Below are 25,072 nucleotides of genomic sequence, written 5' to 3' on the forward strand. Positions count from 1 at the left end.
ATGGTGCTAATTCTCCATTTCATTTGTAGAAGCAATCTACATAGGCTATTCTAGTTAGACCACTTTCGCATTTGTAAACCAGTGATATCAAAGCCACAGATGGCATCCAAGATAGTTGCTCCAATGGTACTTGGTACAAAGGCTCATTTTATAAGAGAGGCAACAGTCCACTTATAGCATGGTGTTAAAAAGCAAATGCACAGACATGAATATTCATGGCACATGTTTACAATAGTCTAATCATGCTCCTTTTTTTTTAAGTTCTTCTATAGACACACAATTGATTGCAGTGTAACAAGAAACCTAAAGGAGATTGGAGAAGATTGTTAAGTGTAGAAAGGAAAATATTATTTCAGCTTGTTCCAAACTGAATTTCAGAATTCAATTTACAAAGCGCAATATTAGTTAAAATAGTAAAAGGTTAGTGTTTGGATTTTTTTTTCACTTCCTGGTTTCCACTGTTGTATTTTATGAAAAAAAGACAAACTCTTTCAATTTTCACGAGAAAAATCTAGATACTTTTACCATTAATTGAATGGTACAATGGGCACGAATTTGCTCCTTGTATTTATTATGGGCAATGCAAAAGGAACCTGCATTTTTCAAATGCCCCACATGTCTGTTACACCAAACTATTTATTCCATTCACCCAGCTATTAAAATAAGTACAACAGACAAGTTAATAATCTACCACGCCATTTGCACCCGAGTAAAAACTCTTCCAAATATGCAGAACTGCAAAGTTTCAACAGAAACAGCACACAACCTTCACAAGGACCCAACAAGTTGAGCAAGTTTCTGGTGTGTTGCTTTCATGCAGAGTATTCAGGCACATGGTCAATTAGGTGCAATATCTGCTTTTATATGTTAGTTTCCACCACAACTGATTTTAGCATAATAAAAAAGTAGCACCAGATAACTAACCAAGAGCAGACATCTGATGAAAGCTCCTCAACCATGAAACATTAACTCGGTTTTTCTGTCCACAGATGCTGCCTGACCGGAGTATTTCGAGTATTTTATTTTTTGTTTTTGTTACTAATCTTCCCTTTGGTCACCATATATCAATTACAATAAACTTTTAATGAGGGCAGCACGATAGCATAGTGATTAGCACAATTGCTTCACAGCTCCAGAGTCCCAGGTTCAATTCCCAGCTTGGGTCACTGACTGTGCGGAGTCTGCACGTTCACCCCGTGTCTGCGTGGGCTTCCTCCGGGTGCTCCGGTTTCCTCCCACAGTCCAAAGATGTGCAGGCTAGGTGGAGTGGCCATGATCAATTGCCCTTCGTGCCCAAAATTGCGCTTAGTGTTGGGTGGGGTTACTGGGTTATGGGGATAGGGTGGAGGTGTGCGGTGGGAAGGGTGCTCTTTCCAGGAGCCGGTACAGACCTGATGCGCTGAATGGCCTCCTTCTGCACTGTAAATTCTATGAATCTATGAAAATCACCAAAATTGAAAAAGCTGATTCTGCAAATTCTGAACATATAGACAGTTTGTCAGACCTCATTGTGGTACATTGTCCACTGAACGAGACATGGCAGCAATGTATGTTCTGGATCACTTGGATTTTCTGAGTTGATCTATGCTGCACTTCAGATCAACCCAACAATGCTCATTTAAATACACTTGCAAAAGAGATCAAATAGCAACCGTAAGTATAGTTATTAAAGTTTATAATTGGTGAGCCTGTAGATTGCATTTATATTTCTTCTAAAGACTATGGACGGGATTCTCCGCTCCCGGGACTAAATGCCCGTGCCATCGTGAACGCCGTCGCGTTTCACAACGGCGCGAACAGGGCCCGGGCATGACCTATTCTGGCCCCCTGACGCCGGAGCAGTTCACGCTGCTCCAGGCTCCTTCCGCTGCGCCAACCCGCGCAGTTGGGGCAGCTCATTCCTGCGTATGCATAGTTGGCCACGCCATCCTGCGCAAGCGCGGGGAACTTCTTCTGCACGCCGGCCCCTCACCAACATGGCGCCGGTGTGCTGGGGCCGGCCGCGGAAGGAGGCAGGTCCGCTGCTCAGCCCATCCGGGCCGGAGAATCGCCGCTCACCACATGAACAGATCCCCTCGGGGCAAATTTCACCTAATACTCAGTAGGTCTAACAGCATCTGTGGGCAAACCGAGTTGACACGCTAATTCTGTTTCTCTCTCCACATGTGCTGCTAGACTGCGGAGTATTTCTAGTATCTATAGTATTTTGCTATTATACCATACAAAATGGATCAGGTTAGGGCAAGAGAAGCAAAGACACGATCAGGGGAGGTAGACACAGGAGAAGACATGGCTATCTCTGGCGAATAACAGTGCAACTTAAAGCAAAAAAAAAAGAGAAAGGGGGAAATTACATTTATATAACTCTTAACACATCTCCCAAAACTTCCCAAAGACCTGTACAGCCAATAAAGTACTTTTGAAGTGAAGCCACTGTTATCATGTCAGAAATGTAGCAGCCAATTTGCATATGGCAAGTTCCCTCAAATGGCAACAAGATAAATAACCGGATAATGATCTGTTTTAGTGATGTTTGTTGAGGCCTGAATGTCAGTCAGGACACTGGGGTGAACTCCCCAATTCTTCTCTGAATAGTGACACAGGGGGCGCGATTCTCCGCACTCCATGCCGGGGGGGGATTGCGGGAAGGCCAGGCAAATCACGACGCGCCGCCCTGGCATCCCCCGCGATTCTCCCACCCACCCCCAAAATGACGTGTCGCGTTTTTCGACAGGCCGCTCAGAGAATAGCCGCTCGCCATTTCTTACGCCAACCAGCGATTCTCCGGCCGGCCAGCCAAACCCGACCGGTTCACGCCGGTGCCAACCATACCAGGTCGCTACCAGCGTGAGACCGGTGAGTGTGGGGCCTGTGGGGGCCGGAGGGAGGATCGAGCACCACGAGCGTGCTCATGAGATGTCTGGCCCGCGATCGGTGCCCACCGATCGTCGGGCCGACGTCTCTAAAAGACGCACTCTTTTCCCTCCGCCGCCCCACAAGATCAAGCCGCCATGTCTTGCGGGGCAGCGGAGGGAAAGACGGCAACCGCGCATGCGCGGGTTGGCGCCGGCCAATCTGCGCATGCGCAGCTGACGTCACTTAGGCGCCCCCGGCCACGTCATTCCCGGCACGCCGTTTTGACGCAAGCATCAAGGCCCGGCGCCCGAGATTGATGCGCGCCGCTACTGGGGGGGGGGGCTCCAACGCCGGAGTGAAACACTCCGGGTTTCACTCCAGCGTCGTCTGTTTGTCTCCCTTTGGGAGAATCGTGGCCAGGATCTTTACCATCCAGCTGAGAGGGCAGATAGAATCTCACTTTAAAATCTTATCTCGAAGACGGTGGCACAATGGCTAGCACTGCTGCATCACAGCACCAGGGACCCGGCTTCGATCCTGACCTTGGATGACTGTGTGGAGTTTGTACAATGTCTCCATGTCTGTGAGAGTTTCCTCCAGGTGCTCTGATTTCCTCCCACAGTCCAAAGATGTGATGGCTAGATGGATTGGCCATGTTAAATTGCTCCTTAAGTGTCCAAAGGTTTAGGTGGGGTTACGAAGAAGGGGTTGGGGCACGAGCCGAGGAAGGGTGCTCTTTTGGAGGATGGGTGCAGTCTCAATGGGCCAAATGGCCTCCTTCTTCACTATAGGGATTCTTCTATGATTCTTCTTCTATGAAGGCAGCACCTCTGCACTCCCCAAGCACTGCACTGAAATGCTAGTTTAGATTAGGGTTCTCAAATTCTGGACTCAAGACCTTCTGAGAGGCAAGAGTACTACCAATGTGTTAGAATGAGTGAGGAAGATCTGGAACCAGACAAAAATCAGGGTAACCTGGAAGCCTGGCTGGAAAAAAATGACGTAAATTGAAGGAACAAAAGAAGGTGAAAGGAAACAAGTGTCAGAGTAGCAGATAGCAAAGGACTGTCTGAGAGTTAGTGTTTTGATTGCTTTCAAATGAGATTGTGTTTGGGTTTTTTGTGATCCCTTTCACAACAACAACATTTATTTATATAGCACCGTTAATGCAATGAAATATCCCGAATTGCTTCACAGGAGCATTAGAAAACAAAGCATGACACCATGCCACATAAAGAGATATTAGATCAGATGACCAGAAGTTTGATCAAAGAGGAAGGTTTTAAAAGGTGTCTTAAAGGAGGCATGTGTGGTAGAGAGGCAGAAAAGTGAAAGGAGAGAATTCCAGAGCTTGGGGCCTGGGCAATTAAAGGCACGACCACCAATGATGAAGCAATCAAAGGTGGCAATGCACAAGAGGCTAGAATTAGAGGAGTGCAGATATCAGAAAGTTGCGAAGATTACAAAGATAGGGAGGGGCGAGGCCATGGAGTTAGGACACAGGCACCCGAGATTTGGGTGATCTCGAGTTTGTGGTGGGTAGATTGTGGGAAATCAGCCAAGAGTGTATTGGAATAGTCAAATCTGGAAGTAACAAAAGTCACGAATTAAGGTTTCAGCCCCAGATGAACAGCAAGAGGGGCAAAGTTGGATGATACTACAGCGGTGGAAACAGGTGGTCTTAGTAATGCCATGAATAGAAGGTCAGAAGCTAATCTTAGAACCAAATATGACACCAAGGTTGTGAACAAACTGGCTTAATCTCAGACAGTTGTCAAGGAGAAGAACAGAGTTGGTAGCTAAGGAATGGAGTTTGGAGGAGAGAGAGAAAAAATGGACAGGATTTTCCGGTCGAAGCCCCCCTCCCCTAAAAAAACAAACCGTGGCTGGAAATTCCCACCCGAGCTCAATTAACCTTTCAATGGTCTGTGAAGTTGTCCGTTCCGCCTGTGACAATTTCTGAGGCGGGTGGGTGCAGCAGATTTACCCCCATAGCTTCAGACTTCCAAATGGCAGGAAATTCCTGCTGATCGAGCACAGGATGTCAAACACATAGTCTAGTAATACAGCAACAGCTGAGGAGTCCAGAGAGGTGATGGTGAGGTAGAGTCCAGAGAGGTGAGGTGAGGTCAGCATACATACATGTGAAAATTAACGCTGTACCTTCACCATTGTTCTCAGCTTCTAAATGCTTGCATATGTTTCTGGTTGCTGACAAGCAAGCTTGTATCGCGATACAGATAAGCATGTGGATGCATCAAACTAACTTAATTCCAGTGCAATATTTAAAAAGTTCATTCACTATATTCGTTCACTAGAAATGTCAACCTTTATTGCTCAACCCTAACTGCTTTTGGAGAAAGTGGTGGGAAGCCACCTTCTTGAACCACTGCAGTCCTTGTCCTGTTAGGAGGGAATGTCACAGCTTTAGACAAGTGACAAGTGAAGAAATAGCAATATAGCTAATTTAGAACTTAGGCCATGTTCCTGTGCATCTCCAGCCCTTCTCCTTCAAGGTGATGGAGGTCACAAATTTGGAAAATGATGTTGAAGCCTCTGTACCACGGTTCAGCACAGGGAGAGCAGTGCCACAGCAAGTTGTATAGCAAGTGCATCTTTGCTCAGTGATCAGATCAATAAATCTTTACACCAATTCAGTAGGTTGAAGTGCACATACCTCCAGCTGGTACATCAATTTACTCTGCTTAAACAGAGTTCTCAGCTCACCCATAATGACCCAGTGGTGTACTGCTGAGACTGCTGACCTCTATGGGTCTCGCTCTAATTATGGGGAGTCTCTGCTTCCACATGGTGAAGTAACGAGTGTGATTCCATTGCACGTACTGTTGCTGACTTTGCAGAACCCATTTGGCAATATAAACATAATTAATTTGACATCACAGGAGCTGGATAATTATGCAGGACTGTTTCTAGGTAGAAACAGGTCATCAGACTCCTCAATTACCTGCTGCAAAACATTGTGATGTAGTAACATTTCAGATAAACTCCCGTTTCACCTTTTTAAGCTCTCCAAAAACATGACTGAAAAGGTTAACGGAAACTGTATATCTCCCCATGTATAACGAGATTAAACAGCCGAAGAACTACACTGTGCTGCTACCTCAGGGTTTTTTTTTTTAAAAGCTACTGAAATCAATCTTGCGCTTTCTAATTTTAGTGTACATAATAGTGGGGTGGGGTATGGAGTTCATACATTCCAGATTTTTTTCTCTTGCTTTTATTTCCCCCTCCATATTTACTGAACTTCAGTGTTCTTTAAAAAAAATCTCTAATTTTACTTTGAGGACAGTTGATATCGTGCACTTCCAGCAGTGTTATGTCAATCCATTTTGTTTTTAAACAGGCAGACTAAAAGTGAAGTCCCAGCTGGCTCCAACTGTGTTCTGGAGCGATTGTACTCTGTACCATTGGCACCATTTCAAATGAACTAGTACAGCACATCCTTCACGCTAACATACTATCTGCAATACTGTAACGTTCAACCCCTACATGTGATCTCTTAACTGTACTTTGTGGTGTGAACAAACTCACAAAATATACAGTCCTACTCGAGTTCCTGCTTGTCTACCACACCCAAAATACATACTGTAAACACTGGCTTCAAACAGGGTTTATGAAAGTATTTAACTGCTGCCAACAGTTGCTGCTACGACCAAGAGGCAATCATTTTTTATTTGACAATCTATGTGAAATCAGGAACCAGTGATAGGTGATGTCAAGTTTGGATTTCTAATCTTGAAAATAATAATGTGTATTTATACAAAGCAAAACTTCGCAGAGTATTAAATAAAATGTTCACCAAGCCACCTAAGGTGATATTAGAACAGATAACAAAAACTTAGTTACAAAGGAAGGTTTTAAACAGAATCTTGAAGGAGAGAGATGTTGGGGTTAAAGGAAGGAAAGGCTCAAGAGAGGTAAAGGGTCCTTTACTGTGTTGAGCTGCAGGAAAAGAATGGGAAGTGTCTTTCATTCAATCACGGAGGGAACGAAGAGCAGAATTAAATGAGTAATTAAAGAAAATTTACAAAGACATGCAAGAAAACGTACACCACAAGATAAACCAGTTTGGAGCAGGGCAGTGTAACTGCAGAATACGCAGTAAAATGATTACAGATATAAGACCTACCCGACCTCTGTCAGTTAATGAGCCAAACTTAGGAGGGGCCTGGTGGTTCTGAAGAATACATGAAAGATAATTTAGAAATACAAAAATTTACTTTAAAAAAACAATTACAGTCAATTCTTACTTGAAACAAAAGCAGCGCTAGTCAGTGCTATCTCTGGTTTTGTTTCAATATTTCATTACGTTTTTGATTATGAGAGAACATCCCCATCCATATCTTTTGTTCATCCATCCTATACTATTAAAAGATTCTTATTTTCAAATGATCCTTCACCGCAGAAATTAATAGACCTATTACTGGACAAAATGCTATAATTTTTGTCAAGTTATTTTTCTGAGCTCATGGTGATTAAAAAATGAAATACAAATATAAATGTAAAAACACAAACATAAATGTAAAAACAACTGATAGATGTTTTCTGCATTAAAAAACATTCTAATATTTTAGGATTAAAATCTTCTAAAACATTTCTGGCAAGTTGGGTGGTTTCAACGCTGGCTCCTCTTTGTTTACAGACCTTGGTCTTTCACATCTCACCACAACAAATAACAAGAAATCTCACGTAATCCCCAAGACAACAATCAACTGACATAAACATGACGTGTGCATCAATAAAACTTCCCTAATGCAGAAACGTACAAGATGTAAAATAGGTGTCACGGCTGCAGGGATTAAGGTGTCTGCAGATCTAGTGCTGGTAGTGTTCAAGAAAAATTGCATTATTCAGATATTGGGGCTGCCCAAGGAACGGCATTATTGCACGAACAAAGGATTTGTTCTAATACCCCTAAAATAACCACAGCTGAAAACAATTTTTTGAAGGAAATATGCATTATATTGAAAAAGTTCTTACAAATAACCTGTTATTTCAATGTGTAAATAAGACCAAGTCCCATTTGACAACATGGATCCTTATTCATTTTGTTTACAATGGACCTGCTCGGAGTGGCATTTAGAATCGGATTATCACTCCACTCCGAGTTTATTACCTCAAATATCTTTCTTTTTTCTTATATAATCTAGAGTACCCAATTATTCTTTTCCAATTAAGGGGAAATTTAGCGTGGCCAATCCACCTACCCTGCACATCTTTAGGTTATGGGGGTGAGACCTACGCAAACACAGGGAGAATGTGCAAACTCCACACAGACAGTGACCGGGGGCCGGGATCGAACCTGGGTCCTCAGCGCCATAGTCAAATATTTTTCAATGCTATCTCGGCTGACTTTCCAACTCAGGCCAGGAGAGATCCAGGCAGTACAGCGCATCCCCAAGATCCAGCATCAAATGCCACTCTGTCGGATGCAACGAGGCCGTCGTCCCGTTCTTCGGCACTAGCTGGGAGAGCGGGGGAGGGAGACTCCGTGAGGGTAGGGAAATCCCATGCTCCCCTCCTCCTGGTACTCCCTAATATGGCGGAGGTCAGAAGTTACGGCTCAATTTGAGGGAAACAATCCAAAATTCTCATGCATTTTATTTTAAAACAGCAGATGGGTCTTCCCACTGCTTACTTTCTAAAAACAAAGAAGTCTAAAAACATATATTGTGGTTTTCACACAGCACCCATTCTCACCCCCTGCCCGCACCATTGCCAAATCCTCAAGTCCAAAACAAATTGGTCTGGCGTACATGTTGAAATCCCACTGCGTGATATTAGTAACAAAAGCTAACATTCCATTGTAAAGTGAAATTCCTTTGCTATTAACTTACTAATTTACTTTAAATATGTTGGGGTCTTTTTAAAAAACAATGGCATTTTGTACAAATGTTTCTTAAATGTTTTATTTCATTTTTCCATTTCATTTAATATCCCACAGTGCAATTTCTTACTCAGGGTACAGTATGACTAAACCCATTAATCCCAACAAGAAAACTATTTTTTTTGTTCTTGATCTGAGTTTGGGCATCACTGGCTGAACTGGTTGGTTTGCTAAGCCATTTTAAGAGGGCAGTTAAGAGTCAGCAGCTTTGCTGTGGGGATGGAATTGCTCAGTCTTGGTGAGGATGGCAGATTTCCTTCCCTAAAAAGGATATTAGCGAACAAGATGGGTTTTTGCAACAATGGTTGCCATGATTATCATGACTGAAACTAGCTTTATATTCCAAATTTTTACTGAATTTAAATTCCGCCAACTACCACAGTGGGATTTAAACCCGAATCCCCAAAGCATTAGCCTGGTACAGTCCTCCTACTAGTCCAGTGACATTACCACCATGTCACTGTCTCCCCCAATTACTGCCAGGCTAAACATCTAAACCTGGATATTAGGCTCATAAAATGCACGTTCTCTAACCTCGGTAATTGTAAGGAGGCAAAGTGACCATCATGTGTGGTGGATACAATAAATGCTGGGTTTTAGAGAAATAATTTGCAAATGCTTTGTCACTAAAACACACTGCTTTAAATGAAAGCATAGAACCATCAATACAATACGGTGTACAAAGAGACCATTCAGCCCTTCAGGTCTGTACCAACCAGGAAAGAGAAAAAACTAGCAGCTTGTTTTAATCCCACTTTCCAGCACCTGGTATGTAGCCTTGCAGGTTACAGCATGGTTGTTTACCATGGTATAAACCTTTGCAAATGCTCAAAGAAGGCTCCCATTGATTGCAGTAAGTGCTGTTTAATACCAACAAGTAATGTTTGTTAGTAATTGTGTGTACAATGTACCAGTCAAGGGCGAAGAGAAAAAAAAAGCAAAATAAGGAATCAACAGACCATACCTTAGCATTAAAAGACGACTTTCTTGGCGAGCTGGAGGTTTCACAAAATTTGTTCTTCATAAAATTGTGGTTGCAGATCGTATTTGGTTTATTAAGGTCATCATAATCCGTAATGGAGCAAATAAGGTAATGCTCATCATCATCATCACTTTCCTCTCTCGAGTCTCTATTTCCATCGCCAACTCCTTCTATGGCAAAGATCAGTTCGTCCTCTGCCATGCTTAAAATGTTAATATTCCCAGTCCAAGGACTTTGTTTCGCAAAGAAGGTTCACCTGTTAAAAAGTAAACAGTTTGTCTCAGCATTTGTTTGCGAGTCGATTTTGCTTCATACCAAAACTTAACTAGAAAGTACAATGTTAAGTGCAACAATTTTCCTTAAAGTTTCTGTGAATGTTTGTATATTTTGTTTAAAGTTTGCATTAAATTAATTCCAGATCCATCTGTTAATGTAACAAACTCTCCTTCATCTGTTTATTCCTTTATTTTTACCTTCCCTCGCATGCGGCTCTCTACTCCTCCCAGAAGGGCAGGGCAGTTCAGATTGCTGAATAATCAAAAATTGTTAAATGAAACCAGTGAGGTTGGGTGACAGCTGGCACAAGCCTCCATACGTGACTGAGGAAGTAAAGAGGTGGAGCTATAAATCGATAAAGTACATTAAGAGCTGCAACATGGAAGTGTCCCAGGCAGAGAGCACATATTCAATTTCTGGAGCATCGCATTACAGAATGCAGCACTCAGCAGCTGCTGTAAGAAAACTCTAAAGATGTTTCCTGAGACCACTTCCTCGACACAATGTTTCAACTAGTCCTGGGAATGATCAGCAGACAGTGGTATTACCAAGCACGTTAAAAGACTAACCAAATTAAACTGACAAGCACTGCGTGTGAGACTGAGTACACGTATGTATTTAGAATGTAAGCCAGCTGCTCCACAAATACTGCAAACTAAGTGATTTCCAGAGCTTCACCGTAATATTTCCACAGCATGGTAACAAAATAATTCGCAAAACATCAGATTCTACACAAAAGACACTCATTTATGAAAATCTTTACATTTAAAATTAATTTATTTCTTAGAATCATACAAAAGAGGACACCATTTGACCAAAGAATCATACCAAAGGGGGCACCATTTGGCCCATCCACCTGTGCTGGTTCTTTGATAGCTATTTTTTTTAAATTTAGAGAAGCCAATTCTTTTTTTCCCAATTAAGGGGCAATTTAGTGTGGCGAATTCACCTACTCTGCACATCTTTGGGTTGTGGAGGTGAGACCTATGCAAACACGGGATCGAACCCGGGTCCTCAGTGCTGTGACTTTGATAGCTATTTAATCAGGCTCACTGCACTACCCCAAAACCTTTACATTCCTTCTCTCCCTCATTTAACACTCGATGTGTTCCTGAGAAATGGTGTGCCAAACAAAAATCAAATTTCAAAGGAAAGCATGTTAATAAGGCATGTTAATAACAAGACTGATCTTCAATTTTTAGATATAATTGGGCGGAACTCTCCGCTCCAGCCACCGGCAGCAAGAATTGCGATTTGTGCCCAGCACTGATTCCGATGCCATGCTCCAGTTCCCCTGCTGGCAGCGCTAAGTGAAGTTCACACACCACGTCGGTGAGCCCATGCAAAACCGTCAATTACGGGCAGCACGGTGGCCTAGTGGTTAGCACAGCTGCCTCACGGCGCTGAGGTCCCAGGTTCGATCCCGGCTCTGGGTCACTGTCCGTGTGGAGTTTGCACATTCTCCCCGTGTCTGCGTGGGTTTCGCCCCCACAACCCAAAAATGTGCAGAGTAGGTGGATTGGCCATGCTAAATTGCCCCTTAATTGTAAAAAATAATTGGGTAATCTAAATTTATAAAAAAAATTTAATAAAAAAAAAACCGTCAATTACATGGGTTGAAATCTCATTAGCAGGTTGGAAACTGCATGCTCTGGCCCTCTGCGATGTCCTGTCAGGCGGAAGTCACGCAGGTGCAAATTGGTGCAAGTATTTACAAGCGGGGCCTGGGCACCATGGCTGTTGAGGGGAAGTGAGAGGAGGGTAGTGAGAGGCTAAAAAAAACTATCAAAGCTTGTCGGGTTTACTGGGCAGTGGCTGCCCGGGCCCAGGTGGGTGAGGGTGGTGGTGGACATGATGACGACAACTTGGTGTTAAGTCTGTGGACTCTAGGTGCCCCCCCCTCAGGATCGGGATGGCCTGCCTCAGAACACCATTCCTGCACTATGTGATTTACAAGCACTCCTCGGTGCTACTTACAGACTCCTGGCTGTTCACACTGCTGACTGCTCACTGTGTCTTGTAAATGCTCAGAGAGCCTCTGGTGATGTGAGTCCATTGGCCGCCCCTCTGAAAACTCTCATTCTCCAGAATCATCATCAAAGGGATGGGCGTGGCCAAGTTCAATCACTGGCCCACCAGGCGCTGCCACTCCTCAGTGCACTCCTCAGAAGCACGGCCTCCCTTCAGAAGACGCAGGGGATTAGCAGAGCTCACCCCAACCAAAGGACACCTGCATCGCGGCCTTTGGAACCCTCCCTGGCACAGTGGCCCTCTCAGAACAGAGGGCTCACCAGTGACACCCACCCCTCAGATTATAAGCTGTCACCTCCTGATGAGGTTTGCAGCACTGACTGTCTCTTCCACCTCCTCTCAGGCACTCCTTAGGAAACTGGGCTTGAGTCTGTAGCCCAACCTGGGGAAGAGAGTGTCCCTCCTCTCCTCTTTGGCATCGGGCAGTGGGTCCACTTCAAACTCCCGATATCGGGGGAGGGTCTTCTCTGAGCCATCTTGCATGGTGAGCGGAGCTATTATAAGCAGCTCCAGCCTGTCAGGCTCTTTAGCATGGACTCCGGCCCCAGCGGCTAGACCGCCTGCAGGGATGGGAATTGCTTCCAATGAGTGCTGGCCCATTTGCCTGTCCAGAATTTTGGAACAAATAGCATCCCCAACAGGAACGTGGATTGCACTTTATTCAGTTCCAGCGGGAACACAGTCTCCCAAACAAACAGAGAATCCAGCCCATTCCATTATATATTAATCTAATGTATTTTATACAGCATACTAATAGCACAGCTAGATGCTAAATTTTCAATGAATATTAAATAAAACGTACTTGTCAAAGCAGTTCCCAGAACTCTGCTCAGTGCTTTGTTGCAAACCTTGTTCTCGGTACATGAGCAGTAAAGTGTCAGCAACAATGTTTACATGCGCAGTAATTACACTAAAGCAAAATGGTCAGCGGCAATGAGGGCATATTCCACATTTACATATCCGTACTAAAACAAAAAAACAACAGAATGTTCTTTCAACAAGAATGTATTTTTTTTAATTGGTCAAGGGATGCGCGTATCATCGCCTAGGTCAACATTTGTTGTCCATCCCTAATTGCCCTTGCGACGGTGGTGGTGCATTGCCTTCTTTAACCGCTGCAGTCCATGTGGTGCAGGTTCATCCACAGTGCTGTTAGGAAGCATGTTCCAGGATTCTGACCCAGCGAAAGAAACAACAATACATTCCGATATCAGGATGCTGTATGACTTGGAGGGGAATTTGCAGGTATTGATGTTCCCATGCATCTGCTGCCCTTGTTTTTCCAGATGGTAGAGGTCATGAGTTTATACGGTGCTGCCTAATAATAATCTTTGTCACAAGTAGGCTTACGTTAACACAGCAACAAAGTTACTGTGAAAAGCCCCAAGTCGCCACACTCCGGCACCTGTTCTGGTACACAGAGGGAGAATTCAGAATGTCCAATCTACCTAACAGCATGTCTTTCGGGACTTGTGGGAGGAAACCGGAGCACCCGGAGGAAACCCACGCAGACATGGGGAGAACATGCAGACGCTGCACAGACAGTGACCCAAGCCGGGAATCGAACCTGGGACCCTGGCGGTGTGACGCAACAGAGCTAATTACTGTGCTGTCGAAGGCGGTGTGACAAGTTGCTGGAGTGCAATGTGTATACAGTACACACTGCTGCTACTGTGCACCACTGTTGGAGGAAGTGAATGTTTACGGTAGTGGATGGGGTGCTAGAGGGGCTGCTTTAACCTGGATGGTATTGAGTACATCTATTACACATTTCATTTCATTTTCAGATGGTTAGTTTCCTTCTTCATCATTGTAAGGCACTTGTGTGGTGCAAATGTTACTTGTCACATATCAGTCCAAGCCTGAACGTTTTCCAGTTCTTGCTGCATCAAGGTATAGACTGATTCAGTAGCTGAGGAGTGGCAAATGGTGTTGAGCATTGTGCAATCAGTGAACATCTCCACTTCTGACATTACGATGGAGGAAATGGCATCGATGGAGCAGCTAAAGATGGTTGGGCCTGGGACACTAATCTGAGCAAATCCTGCAGTGATGTCCCACGGTTCACTTGATTGGTCTCCATCAACCACAACCATCTTCCTTAGTCCTAGTTATGACTCACAACCAGTAGAGAGTCGTTAACACCCCCCTTTTTTATTCTCACCTCTCTTTGCAAACCTTACTCCCCCAACCCAACCCCATTACAATTGTCTTACCTCGTCCCCTAAAGTCACTGCTAAAATAAATTATTTTTTAAGATTAGTCTCCTACTGAAGTCACTGCCATTCACTGGGGTAGTTTCACAAGCATTTAGTGCTGTTTAGTATATCACCGATCTTCCCATTCTTCACATAAGCCTGGCGGTGAGAGAGTAGACAGGCAGTGCCTTTGTGGGGAATCACAACCAAGTCAAATCACATCCTCTCCTAGCACTTTGTGACCCATCTGTAGACAGTCCAAGGTAACTAGGAGCTCCATGAATCAGAAATTGAAAGTCAACTCTCCGTGCTTTACTGATGCACTACATCAAAACACAAACATTATATAGTTTACTAAAAGTGCATTTTTTGTTCTTGACATTTGGAGCTTGTGTAGGGTTTGTTACAAAAAGGCTCAGGCCTACCTCTCCAACACAGTATGGACAGTATGTGGCCAGCAGAAGCTGAAATATCACTTATGTTGTGAAGCAGTTCTCCAGAACCTCTGGTCAAGTAAAGCCAATTTGCATGTTCTGATAATAAAATTCATTATTTTACCTGTTAGCGAAAAGGTCTATTGTTTCCTGCATTATATCTGTCCCACCTCAAATATTGGCACTATGTTTGCCTATTTCCCATAGTCTAGAAAATTATTGGAACCAACTATTCTCTTAGAGGGTACAGTACCTCACAAATTGTCTCCATGGTGCTGTTCCAAAAAGAGGGGGCATCAGGAATGCTTCAACAATTGCACTCTTACTGCAGTCAGGAAGTTGTGTTCAAGCCCCACTCCAGTGATTGAGCATGTAATCTAAACCGACACAAAGGTGCCGACCCCCCCCCAATGGCTTGGTCACCATTTATCCCTCAACCACCTTTAACAAAAACAGATTATCTAGTTAATTATATCATCGACATTTGTGGGATTTAGCTATATGTAAGCTGGCTGCTGCAGCTTACACAGTTAGGGTTGCAAACTACTGTAGGGCTTTGAGGTAATTAAAGTTGCTGCAGGAATACACTTTATTTCAGATTTCCCTCAGCACACGAGGATATATACATTCAGGCCCTGTGGTCAACTCATCAACAGATGTTCCTGCAACATTAACTTCAAAATTCTCCAAAAATATTGGTCAGTGTGACAGAAGCTAGACAACAACTTAGTTGCCTTTAGTTTTGAATACTCACATTTTGGCTGGAGGCAAGTTCCAGGCTTCCCTCGCCTCCATCCAAGGGGACTACAGGATAAGGTGATGTCTGGAACAGGGGTTGGGATGGGGAGGATTTCGGAAATATATAAGGAACTGATGGGGGGGTGGGGGTCCCAATCGGGAAGATGGAAGTCGGGCTATGGGAGAAGGCCCTGAGGAGAATAAATGCACCCTCATCGTGTGCCAGGCTCAACCTGATCCAGTTCAAAGTGGTCCACAGGGCTCATTTGACTGTGGCCTGGATGAGTAGATTTTTTGAGGAGGTGGAGGACAGGTGGAGGAGGTGTTTTGGGCTTGTCCGAAGCTGAGGGGATGTTGGCAGGTATTCTCAGATGTCACGACAAAGGTACTGGAAGGGAAGGTGACTCCGAGTCCAGAGGTGGCAATATTTGGAGTGTCGGAGTTTTGGCCTTTGCCTCCCTGTTGGCCCGGATACAGATTTTACTGGGATGGAGGAACTCGTAGCCTCCAAAGTCGGGGGTGTGGGTCAGTGACATGATAGGGTTTCTTAGGCTAGAGAAGATTAAGTTTGCCTTAAGGGGTTCAATACAGGGGTTTGCTCAGTGGTGGCAGCCATTCATCGACTTCTTTAAGGAAAACTGACTGTCAGCAGGCAGGGGAGGGGAGGCATGGAAGTGAAGGGCAGATAATCTAATAAATGAGTAGCTAGGAGTTAGGGCAGGGGGGAAGTTAGGTATGTTATTATGGGGTTTTTTTCACGTGCTGGACCGTTCTATTGTTTAGAATGTTAAAATAAAAAATGCCTCAATAAAATATTTTCTTAAAAAAAGGTATTGAATACTCTCTTCATAATTGAATAATATAGATGAAATAGTAAAATGTCAGCAACTCCTTTCTCACTGGAGTTAATCAAAAACACTGTATTCCAGATAACGACTTCTCTTTGGCACAGAAACAGAAAATGCTGGGCAATTTCAGCAGATCTGACAGCATCTGTGAAGAGAGAATATAAATAACCTATCGAATCTGGTTGACTCTTTGTCAGAGCTGGGGCGGTGGGAGATCTACTTGCCACCCTCCCTGCGAGGTTACCAGTTTTGTGTGTACACCCTCTAGTTTTATACTGACTATTGGAATGAGGTAACCTGTTTACAACCACACTCCCGTCCCAAAGGAGCTGAATCCAGGCTACTCTCAACTTCATTTTAGCAAACTAAATACCCCTGCATAACTAGAAACTAATATTGAATAGCAACATAAAAACAAATTGCAAAAGTATTTGTAATATCATTCTTACTTACACACAAGTGACAAGTATCATCCCTGGTTTTAACATCGGCAGCAGTATTTAAACGCCGTCAAAGATTGCTGCTCGTTTGAAATATTTCCATACTACTTCCTATTTTTTAAATTAAATTTTGCATCAGTGGTATATCGGCCTGTGCAAAGAAACTGAGAGTTTGTATATCATGTTCTTTTACATGACATAACAGAGATAATACCCAAAGCTGTTTACGCGTTGCACGCTGGATTGCGTACATGTAATATCCTCGCTGAATACACAGCTCCCAAAGGCAGCTGCAATCGACAAAAAAAACCCGCAAAGAATAAATTGATACAAAAGCGGCCGTCAACGTGGCTGCAGACTCGAAAAGGACAACCACTTACCACGACTTGCGATCTGACAAGCAAATGCGGCGCAGGCAAACGACTGAGCATTTTATTAAATCCCACATACCTGAACGCCTACTGTCAAGGAGGGTCTGCTTGCAGGCTGACTGGGGGTGGGGAGGAAGCATGGAAGACATCCAGATGTCCCCTCCCCGCTCACGTGGCTACTGACCCGCCCACCGAGGGCTTGGCTTCAGCAAGTGTGCTCCACAACACAGCACTGCACGTACACACCCCAGCGAGAACAGCTCACACCCTCCCACAGTCAACCTGTGCCTGACATTGGAGGGACATTAATCTGAGGCAATAACACAGCAAAAACAAAACTGCCTCCAATGCTGTTGAGTTAACACTTCAAATCTAAAAACCTGTGCCAGAAGATCCTGCATTGCGTACTATTACTGCTGCCCCAAGTCACATACACTGTTGGCAGCAAGTTAATGGAACTTGCTCGCCATGAAAAGTTTTCAACACCCCCATTCACACGACCATGCTAATTATATCATAGTTTACATTAAACTCATCAAACAAAGACTTGACAAAATGCATTTCCGTCAAACCAAGGCTCCTTTAAAATACAGTAAGAAGTCTGACAACACCAGGTTAAAGTCCAACAGGTTTGTTTCAAACACGAGCTTTCGGAGCACTGCTCCTTCCTCAGGTGTTGTAAGACTTCTTACTGTGCTCACCCCAGTCCAACGCCGGCATCTCCACATCATGGTCACCTTTAAAATACAGTTGAAGCGAATTATCACAACTGCTTTATTCCCAGCTGCTTTATTGTCACTGCCAGAAGGGCTTCCTAGACTGTTAAAATGTTTGAATTTAGATAGCACCTTTCACAATCTCCCAGGACATCATTTTACCGCCATTTTACTTTTGAAGTATAAACCATAGAATTCCAACAATGCAGAAGGAGGCTTTTTGGCCCATCGAGTCTGCACCAGCCCTCTGAAAGCAGCAGAGTCGTCGCGTTTCACGACGGCGTGAAAGGGCCGCTCCCACGTCTAATTCCAGCACAGCGCTGGAGCGGTTAGTGCCGCTCCAGCTGCAGATCCCGGCGCGAACTAGGCGCCAGGGGATCTGCGTATGGGCAGTTGCGCCGGCGCCAACGAGGACATGCGCAGTGGCCTCCTTGGATGCGCCGGCCAAAACGCAACAAGGCGCAGGGCTACAGGGGCTAGTGCGTCGGAAAGGAGGTCCCCAGCCATAGAGGCCGGCCCGCCGGTCGATGGGTCCCCATCATGGACCAGGGCACATCGGAGGCCCCCCCAGAGTCAGACGCTCCCCCCCCCCCCCCCCCCCCCCACAGGCCGCCGCCTGACCCTTACACACCGAGGTCCCGCCGGCCCAGAGCAGGGTAGAACGGCGCTGGCGTGACTCGGCTCTTTTCCTACGGCCGCTCGGCACATCGGGGCCAGAGAATCGACAGGCCGGCCACATAGAGCGGCCCGCGACCGGTACCGTGCCAACCACAATGGCGCCGGACTGCGGAGAATCGTGTGCCGACGTCAGGGGGCGTGGCCTGTTCATGGGGATTCTCTGGCCCGGCACGGGGCTGGGAGAATCCCGCTCCCTATTCCTGTAATCCCATAACCCCACCTAACCTGCACATTTTTGGACTGTGGGAGGAATCCGGAGCACTGAGGAAACCAACACAAACATGGGGAGAATGTGCAAACTCCAACCAAGGCCAGATTTGAATCTGGGTCCCTGGCGCTGTGAGGCAGCAGTGCTAATAACCACTGTGCCAGCATGCTGCCTGACATTGTTGTACCCAAACTTCTGGGTGAGGGGATTGAACCCAGGCTCTGACTGCTCGCTCAGGTGTGCATCACAGATTCTTACTATCACACAATTTCCAGGGAGACCAGTATCTTGACCAATTTATCTCCCAATCAACATCATAAAAACTGATAATCCAGATTGTATGCTGCTCTTTTGGAATCTTGCTGTCTACAAGTTAGCTGCCCTGTTTTCCTACGATTACTGCATTGGCTGTAAAGGGCATCTGAAGTTGTGAAAACATTGACCACACAAAATTTGACCATGTAGTTGTTAGTGAAGAGGATAGCTGTTGACTCCAGAATTACATCAATGGTTTTATTGAGTGGGAAAAGAAGTGGCAAATGCAATTTAGTCTGTAAAAGTGTGAAGTAACACATTTGCGGAGGGCAAACAAAGTTAAGGAATATTCAATAAATGGCAAGATATTGAGAAGGGCTAAGGAAGTGAGAATTTGGCAGTGCATATCACATGTCCTTGAAGGTGGCAGGACAAGTGGACAATGTGATCAAGAAAGTCTATGGAATGCTTTCCTTTATTGGATGAGGTATTGAATACAAAAGCAGGGATGTAATACTGGAACTGTATAAAATGTTGGTTAGAACACAGCTGGAGTTTTGTGTACATTTCTGGTCATAATTGTTCTGGAGAGAGTGCAGAGAGGTTTTACAAGAATGTTGCCAGGGCTTGAAAATCACAGCTATGTGGAGATTGGATAGATTTGGGGTGTTTTCCTTCAGAGGACAAAATTATGAGGTCTAGACAGGGTAGACAGTAAAGAATTGTTTTCTATAATTGAGGGGTCAATTACCAGGGGGCATTGATTTAAGGTGCTTGGTAGAAGAACTAGAGGGGACATGAGGAAAACCATTTTTACCCAGAGGGTGGTGGAGTCTGGAATTCACTGCCTAAGTTGGTATATGAGGCATAAAAGCTCCATTCATTTAAAAGGTACCTAGATGGTTAGGTGGATTGGTCATGCTAACTTGCCCCTTAGTGTCCAAAGATATGCAGGTTAGGTGGATTGACCATGGTCAATATGTGGGGTCACGGGGCTAGGTGGGGGAGTAGGCCAAGGTAGAGTGCTCTTTCGGAGGATCAGTGCAGACCCGAAGGGCCGACTGGCCTCTTCGTACTGCAGGGATTCTATGGATTGATTGGCATTTGAAGTGCTGTCATCTGCAAGGTTACGGACCAGGTGCTGGAAAATGGAATTAAAATGAGCAGCTAATTTCTTTTTTCTCTTTTTCGGCTGGCACACCCACGGTGGGCTGAATGGCCACTTTCTGCACCGTAACCTTTCTACGGTTCTACAGTGTTGTGTACAGTTTTGGTCTCCTTTGCCGAAGGGCCTGTACTGCACTGTTATGTTCTATGTGAGCATTAGCAACAGTTCAGTGAAGATTCATTCAACTCATTCCTGGGATAAAGGGCTTATTTTATGAAAAAAGCTGGACAGATTGGTTCTATACCCATTGAAGTTTAGAAGAATGATAGATGGCCATATTGAAACATACATGATCCTGAGAGGGCTTAATAGGCTGGATACCAGGGAGATGTTTCCTCTTATGGAGGAGACTAGAACTAGAGGGGGGACAATGATAGGTCTCACTTTTAAGACAAAGATGAAGAGAAATATTTTCTGAGGTTCATTGGTCTGTGGAATTCTCCTAAACAGAAAGCAGTAGAGGCTGGGTCATTGAATTTACTGAAGACTGAGTTAGATTTTTGAAGGGAGTCAAGGATTATGGGTGGAAGACAGGAAAGTGGAGTTGAGATCACAACCAGATCAGTCATGATCTTATAGAATGGTGGAGCAGGCTCGAAGGGCTGAATGGCCTCATCCTGCTCCTAAATTCTGCGTTCCTAAGCATTTCTATATTTTTTAATGTCTGGCAGTCTGCTGCAATTCACCCACAGAGGACTGTGGTACTCCGTATTGTATATTCAGTTATCAAGCAGTGTGACTTTAGAAATACATTTCTAAAGGTAAGGCATAAAAAACTGATCATGTCACTATTTTTGGGAATACACCCTGATGTATTAAAACCTCAATCTTAAAATGTTCATCCTGTTTTTCAAATCCCTCTATAGTCTTGTTCATCCCCATCTCTGCTAGCCCTACATGCCTTTGAAGTCTCTGCATTGCTCCAATTCCAAGCCTCTTGTGCATCCCCGATTTCCATCACCCCACCATTAGCAGCTGTGCCACCAACTGACTGAGTTCTTACCCCTGTAACCCCCTCCTTAAATCTCTCCATTGCTCTTTCTTCCTTTACCACTCCCTGGAAACCTACCTCACTAATCAATCTGTCTTAATTTCTGCTTGCGTGGCTTGGTGATAAATTTTGTTTGATCATGCTCCTTTAATAAGTGCAGTCTAATGTTTTACTACTTACCGTAAGGTAACAACAAATTGTTGTTAGTGTGAATAACCCCTTCACTTAAGAAAAATCAGCAAATCTGTTCCTGTCTTCTATTCTAAATTATACGCAAGGCAACATCTTTGTCAGGCTAAATGGTGCCACATTCAAAGCCAAAACCCCATACTTTGTACAATCTCTAGAATGTAACTCTTAACTCATGTAGTGAACTTGAGTTTGGAAATGTCTATTTATTTAGCTGCATTCACTATTCTTAATGGTCTCGGCATAAGGGCGAAAGCTACAGCACGAGGCAAGCAGTTCAAATGTCACAGCTGCACACAATGTTCAGATAACACCAGACCAGAATCTGTGGCCTCTTGGAGAATATGTTTCAAATGTCAAACATTAATGTGCTTAAAAGTGTGCTTTAGTTGTTGCTAAACTGCCACCCCAAAAAATAAAAATAAAGACTTGAATGGGACTTGCTTTGTGAATAAAATTAAACCAAAGGGCCAACAGCAAATGCAACTCTCAAATGATACCAGTTTCAAACTGTGGCCAAGCCAAACTCATCAAAGGCATTGAAAACAGAAAACGCAGGAAATACTAGCAGGTCAGAAAGAAACAGAATGAATGTTTCAGCTCAGTGACCATTCATCAGACTGAAACATTAATTCTGTTTCTCTCTCCAGAGAAGCCATCTGACCTGCTGAGTATTTCCAGAATTTCTATTTTCACTCATATTTCCAGCACCTGCATTAATTTGGTTTTGGCGACAAATTAACGCGTGGAATTACATCACAGAAACAGGCCATTCGGCCCAACTGGTCTAGGCCAGAGATTTTGCTCCACACAAGCCAGTTCCACTGGTTATTAGAACAGAGCATAGTCAAACTCACAGCAGCAGAGACTGCACAGATCCAAGGAAGCCTTCGACAAGCAGCTCACAATGGCCAGACATCAACACGAGCAAATTGGGAAGCTGAAGCATCTCTGTGGCCATCACCAAAAATCATTGATCCTTGCTACTTAAGTGGAAACAAGCTTCTGAACTGTAAACAAAAAACACAAAATCCTTGGTTAGATGGTGTAGCCAATATTCTTCAGGTTATCAACATGAAACATTAATCCTGTTTCTCTCACCACAGATGCTGCCTGCCCTGCTGAGTATTTTCAGCATTTTCTGTTTATATTTCTCTGGATGGAGGTTTACTTCAACTATTATTGTGTTAACAACTCAAGTTTCAAACAGCTGCAATGCACAAAATTGAATCATACATGATCCTAGAGGGTCTTGACAAGGTGGATGTGGAGAGGAATTTTCCTCTTGTGGGAGAGTCTAGTCACTGTTTAAAAATAAGGAGTCGCCTATTTAGGACAGCAATAATGAGACATTTTCTCAGAGGGTTGTGAGTCTTTGGAACTCTCTTCCTCAAAAGACTGTGGAAGCAGAGTCTTTGAATATTTTTATACAGAGCTAGATAGATTCTCGATAAGCAAGGGGCTGAAAGGTTATCGGGGGTAGGTGGTAGGCTGCAATCAGATCATCATGAATGGCGGAGGAGCAGGTTCAAGGGGCTGAGCAGCCGACTCCGGTTCTTAATTCCTATATGTTAGTATAAAATGCAACACCATTCCTCACTCTGCTCTGTAACCATATTTAGTCCTTTTGACTACAAGAATTAACCCAGCCAAAGGAACACGCTCCTATTGTGATCAGAGAGGACAAAACTATTTCTGGACCTCACCACTGTCACAAATCAACACTCCGAAAGTATCATTTGGATTTGGATACAGTAAAAGTATTATTCTGCGTACAGTCCAGACAGATCATTCCATACATTTAAAAACATAGGACATACGATAGATGCACAATGTATGTAAATAGACACAGACATCTGGTAAAACATAAGGAGTGCAGTACGACTCAGTAGAGAAGATTTGTGGAGAGATCAGTTCAGTCCATAAGAGGGTCATTCAGAAGTTTGGTAACAGTGGGGAAGAAGCTGTTTTTGAATCTGTTAGTGTGTGTTCTCAAGACTTTTGTATCTCATGCCCGATGGAAGATGTTGGAAGAGAGAATAACCCCGGTGGAAGGGGTCTTTGATTATGCTGCCCACTTTCCCAAGGCAACGGGAGGTGTAGCCAGAGTCAATGGGTGGGAGGTGGGTTTGCGTAATGGACTGGGCTGTGATCACAACTCTCTGTAGTTTTGTACGGTCTTAGGCAGAGCAGTTGCCATCTGTTTCACACTACAATTACCAAGATGGTCGCTATTTCTTTAACCGCCTCCAGCCGTAAAATCCTTTGACGTCTCTATATCCCTTCAATTCTGGCCTACTGAATCCCTGATTTTCATTGACCTATGGTCAGCCGTGCCTTCAGCTGCCTCAGCTTTAAGCTCTGGAATTCCCTCCTTAAATGTCCCCCTCTTCTCCTTTAAGATGCTACTTAAAACCTATCCCTTTGACCCAAGCTTTTGGTCACCTGTACCTAATACCTGTTTACAGGACTGGGTGTCTACTCATGATCCTGCAAAGTGTCTTGGGAGGTTTACTATGCTAAAGGTGCCATATAAATGCAAGTTATGCTTTAGTCACAAGATCCTAAATGTGAATTATTGCTATCCTACCCGTTTAGCAATGAGTAGGATAGTTCTAGTCCTGGCAATAGCACAAACAAAAATGCAATATTGAATATTTTCTCATCTGACATTGTATCAAATTTGTTGATTTTACAGCATACACTCAGCTATTAAGGAACAATAGCTGCTGAATGAATGTCTGCTGCAGGCATCATTAACACTGAGTAAACAGTTACTTAAGAATCCACTCTTTCCCCACAACAACACTGGAGTGGACTATGAGTTAAAGGAAACACTTTGCGCAAGACCTCTGCAGGGAGTATGAAACTAGGAGGAACAGGTTTTTTTTAAAAAGAGTATATGTCCTTTTTAATCAAGATATACTTGCAAGTTTCTTTGTTTCACACCATTCTCAAATGAGAACCCCCGCTGCCTACGTTCTTCACATTTTTATTCTTGTCCTGATATCGATAGACATTTGCTATCATGCCCAGGATAACAAATATCAATATTTTCTTCAAATTGTTTTAGCTACTGATTCTATTCTGTGGATCATAAATTCCTCTTGAACTTGGAAGCAGCAGTAAAATGACCCCCTGACACTTGCTGAAGCTGTCAAACACCAGTAATGAACAGTAAGTGACCATTAAAGTTAATTAAAATATATACATGTTTCGAAAAGATCTGGCATATACAGTGCCTTTCAACAATAGGTTATTGTCCTTCTCGCAAAAAAAGGTTTCAAAGATTTCTGATGATAGGTCACAAATACAAACCATTAACTCTGTTTCTCTCTCCACAGATACTGCCAGACTGGTGAGTATGACCAGCATTTTCTGTTTTTATTTAAGGTTATGAGATTTGATGGAGCTGTTCAAAAGCATGAATAATTTTGAATAAATAAAGTGAATCCCTTTCCACTGGCAGATAAGTCCATCACCAAAGGACACAGATTTGAAGGTATTGGCAAATGAATCAGAAGCAACATGCAGAAATGTTTTTTTAAACACAGCAAATTGTTGATATCTAGAATGTACTGCCTGAAAGGGTGGTGGAAGCAGATTCAATAATAGCTTTCAAAAGGAAACTGGATATATACTTTGAAGGAAAAACTTTGCTGGGCTATGGAAAAACAAGGCAGAGCAACTCATTGTATAGCTCTTTCTGAGAGATAGCACTGGCACAATGACCACTTTACCTCCTTCTGTGCTGTATCATTGTGCAGTTCTCTGATTATTCCAAA

At 43.9% G+C, this 25,072-nt stretch overlaps 1 protein-coding gene across 5 annotated transcripts in view; it reads right to left on the reverse strand.

Moving 5' to 3' along the window:
- Nucleotides 1–25,072, reverse strand: part of eef2k (eukaryotic elongation factor 2 kinase) — a 69,912-nt gene that overhangs the window by 43,185 nt on the left and 1,655 nt on the right. The window contains exons 2-4 of one of the 5 annotated variants that reach the window (XM_038819288.1): nucleotides 22,145–22,297; nucleotides 9,729–10,002; nucleotides 7,007–7,054 (exon numbers count right to left, since the gene is read on the reverse strand). In XM_038819288.1, the coding sequence (XP_038675216.1) occupies nucleotides 7,007–7,054; nucleotides 9,729–9,947 (267 nt within the window). In that variant the 5' untranslated portion in view covers nucleotides 9,948–10,002; nucleotides 22,145–22,297. Of the gene's footprint in view, nucleotides 1–7,006; nucleotides 7,055–9,728; nucleotides 10,003–16,724; nucleotides 16,879–17,091; nucleotides 17,262–22,144; nucleotides 22,298–25,072 lie in introns of those variants that run through there. The other 4 variants (XM_038819289.1, XM_038819291.1, XM_038819290.1 and 1 more) reach the window with 4 other exon arrangements.

Source organism: Scyliorhinus canicula, chromosome 15, assembly GCF_902713615.1.
Source record: "Scyliorhinus canicula chromosome 15, sScyCan1.1, whole genome shotgun sequence".
Classification (NCBI taxonomy): domain Eukaryota; kingdom Metazoa; phylum Chordata; class Chondrichthyes; order Carcharhiniformes; family Scyliorhinidae; genus Scyliorhinus; species Scyliorhinus canicula.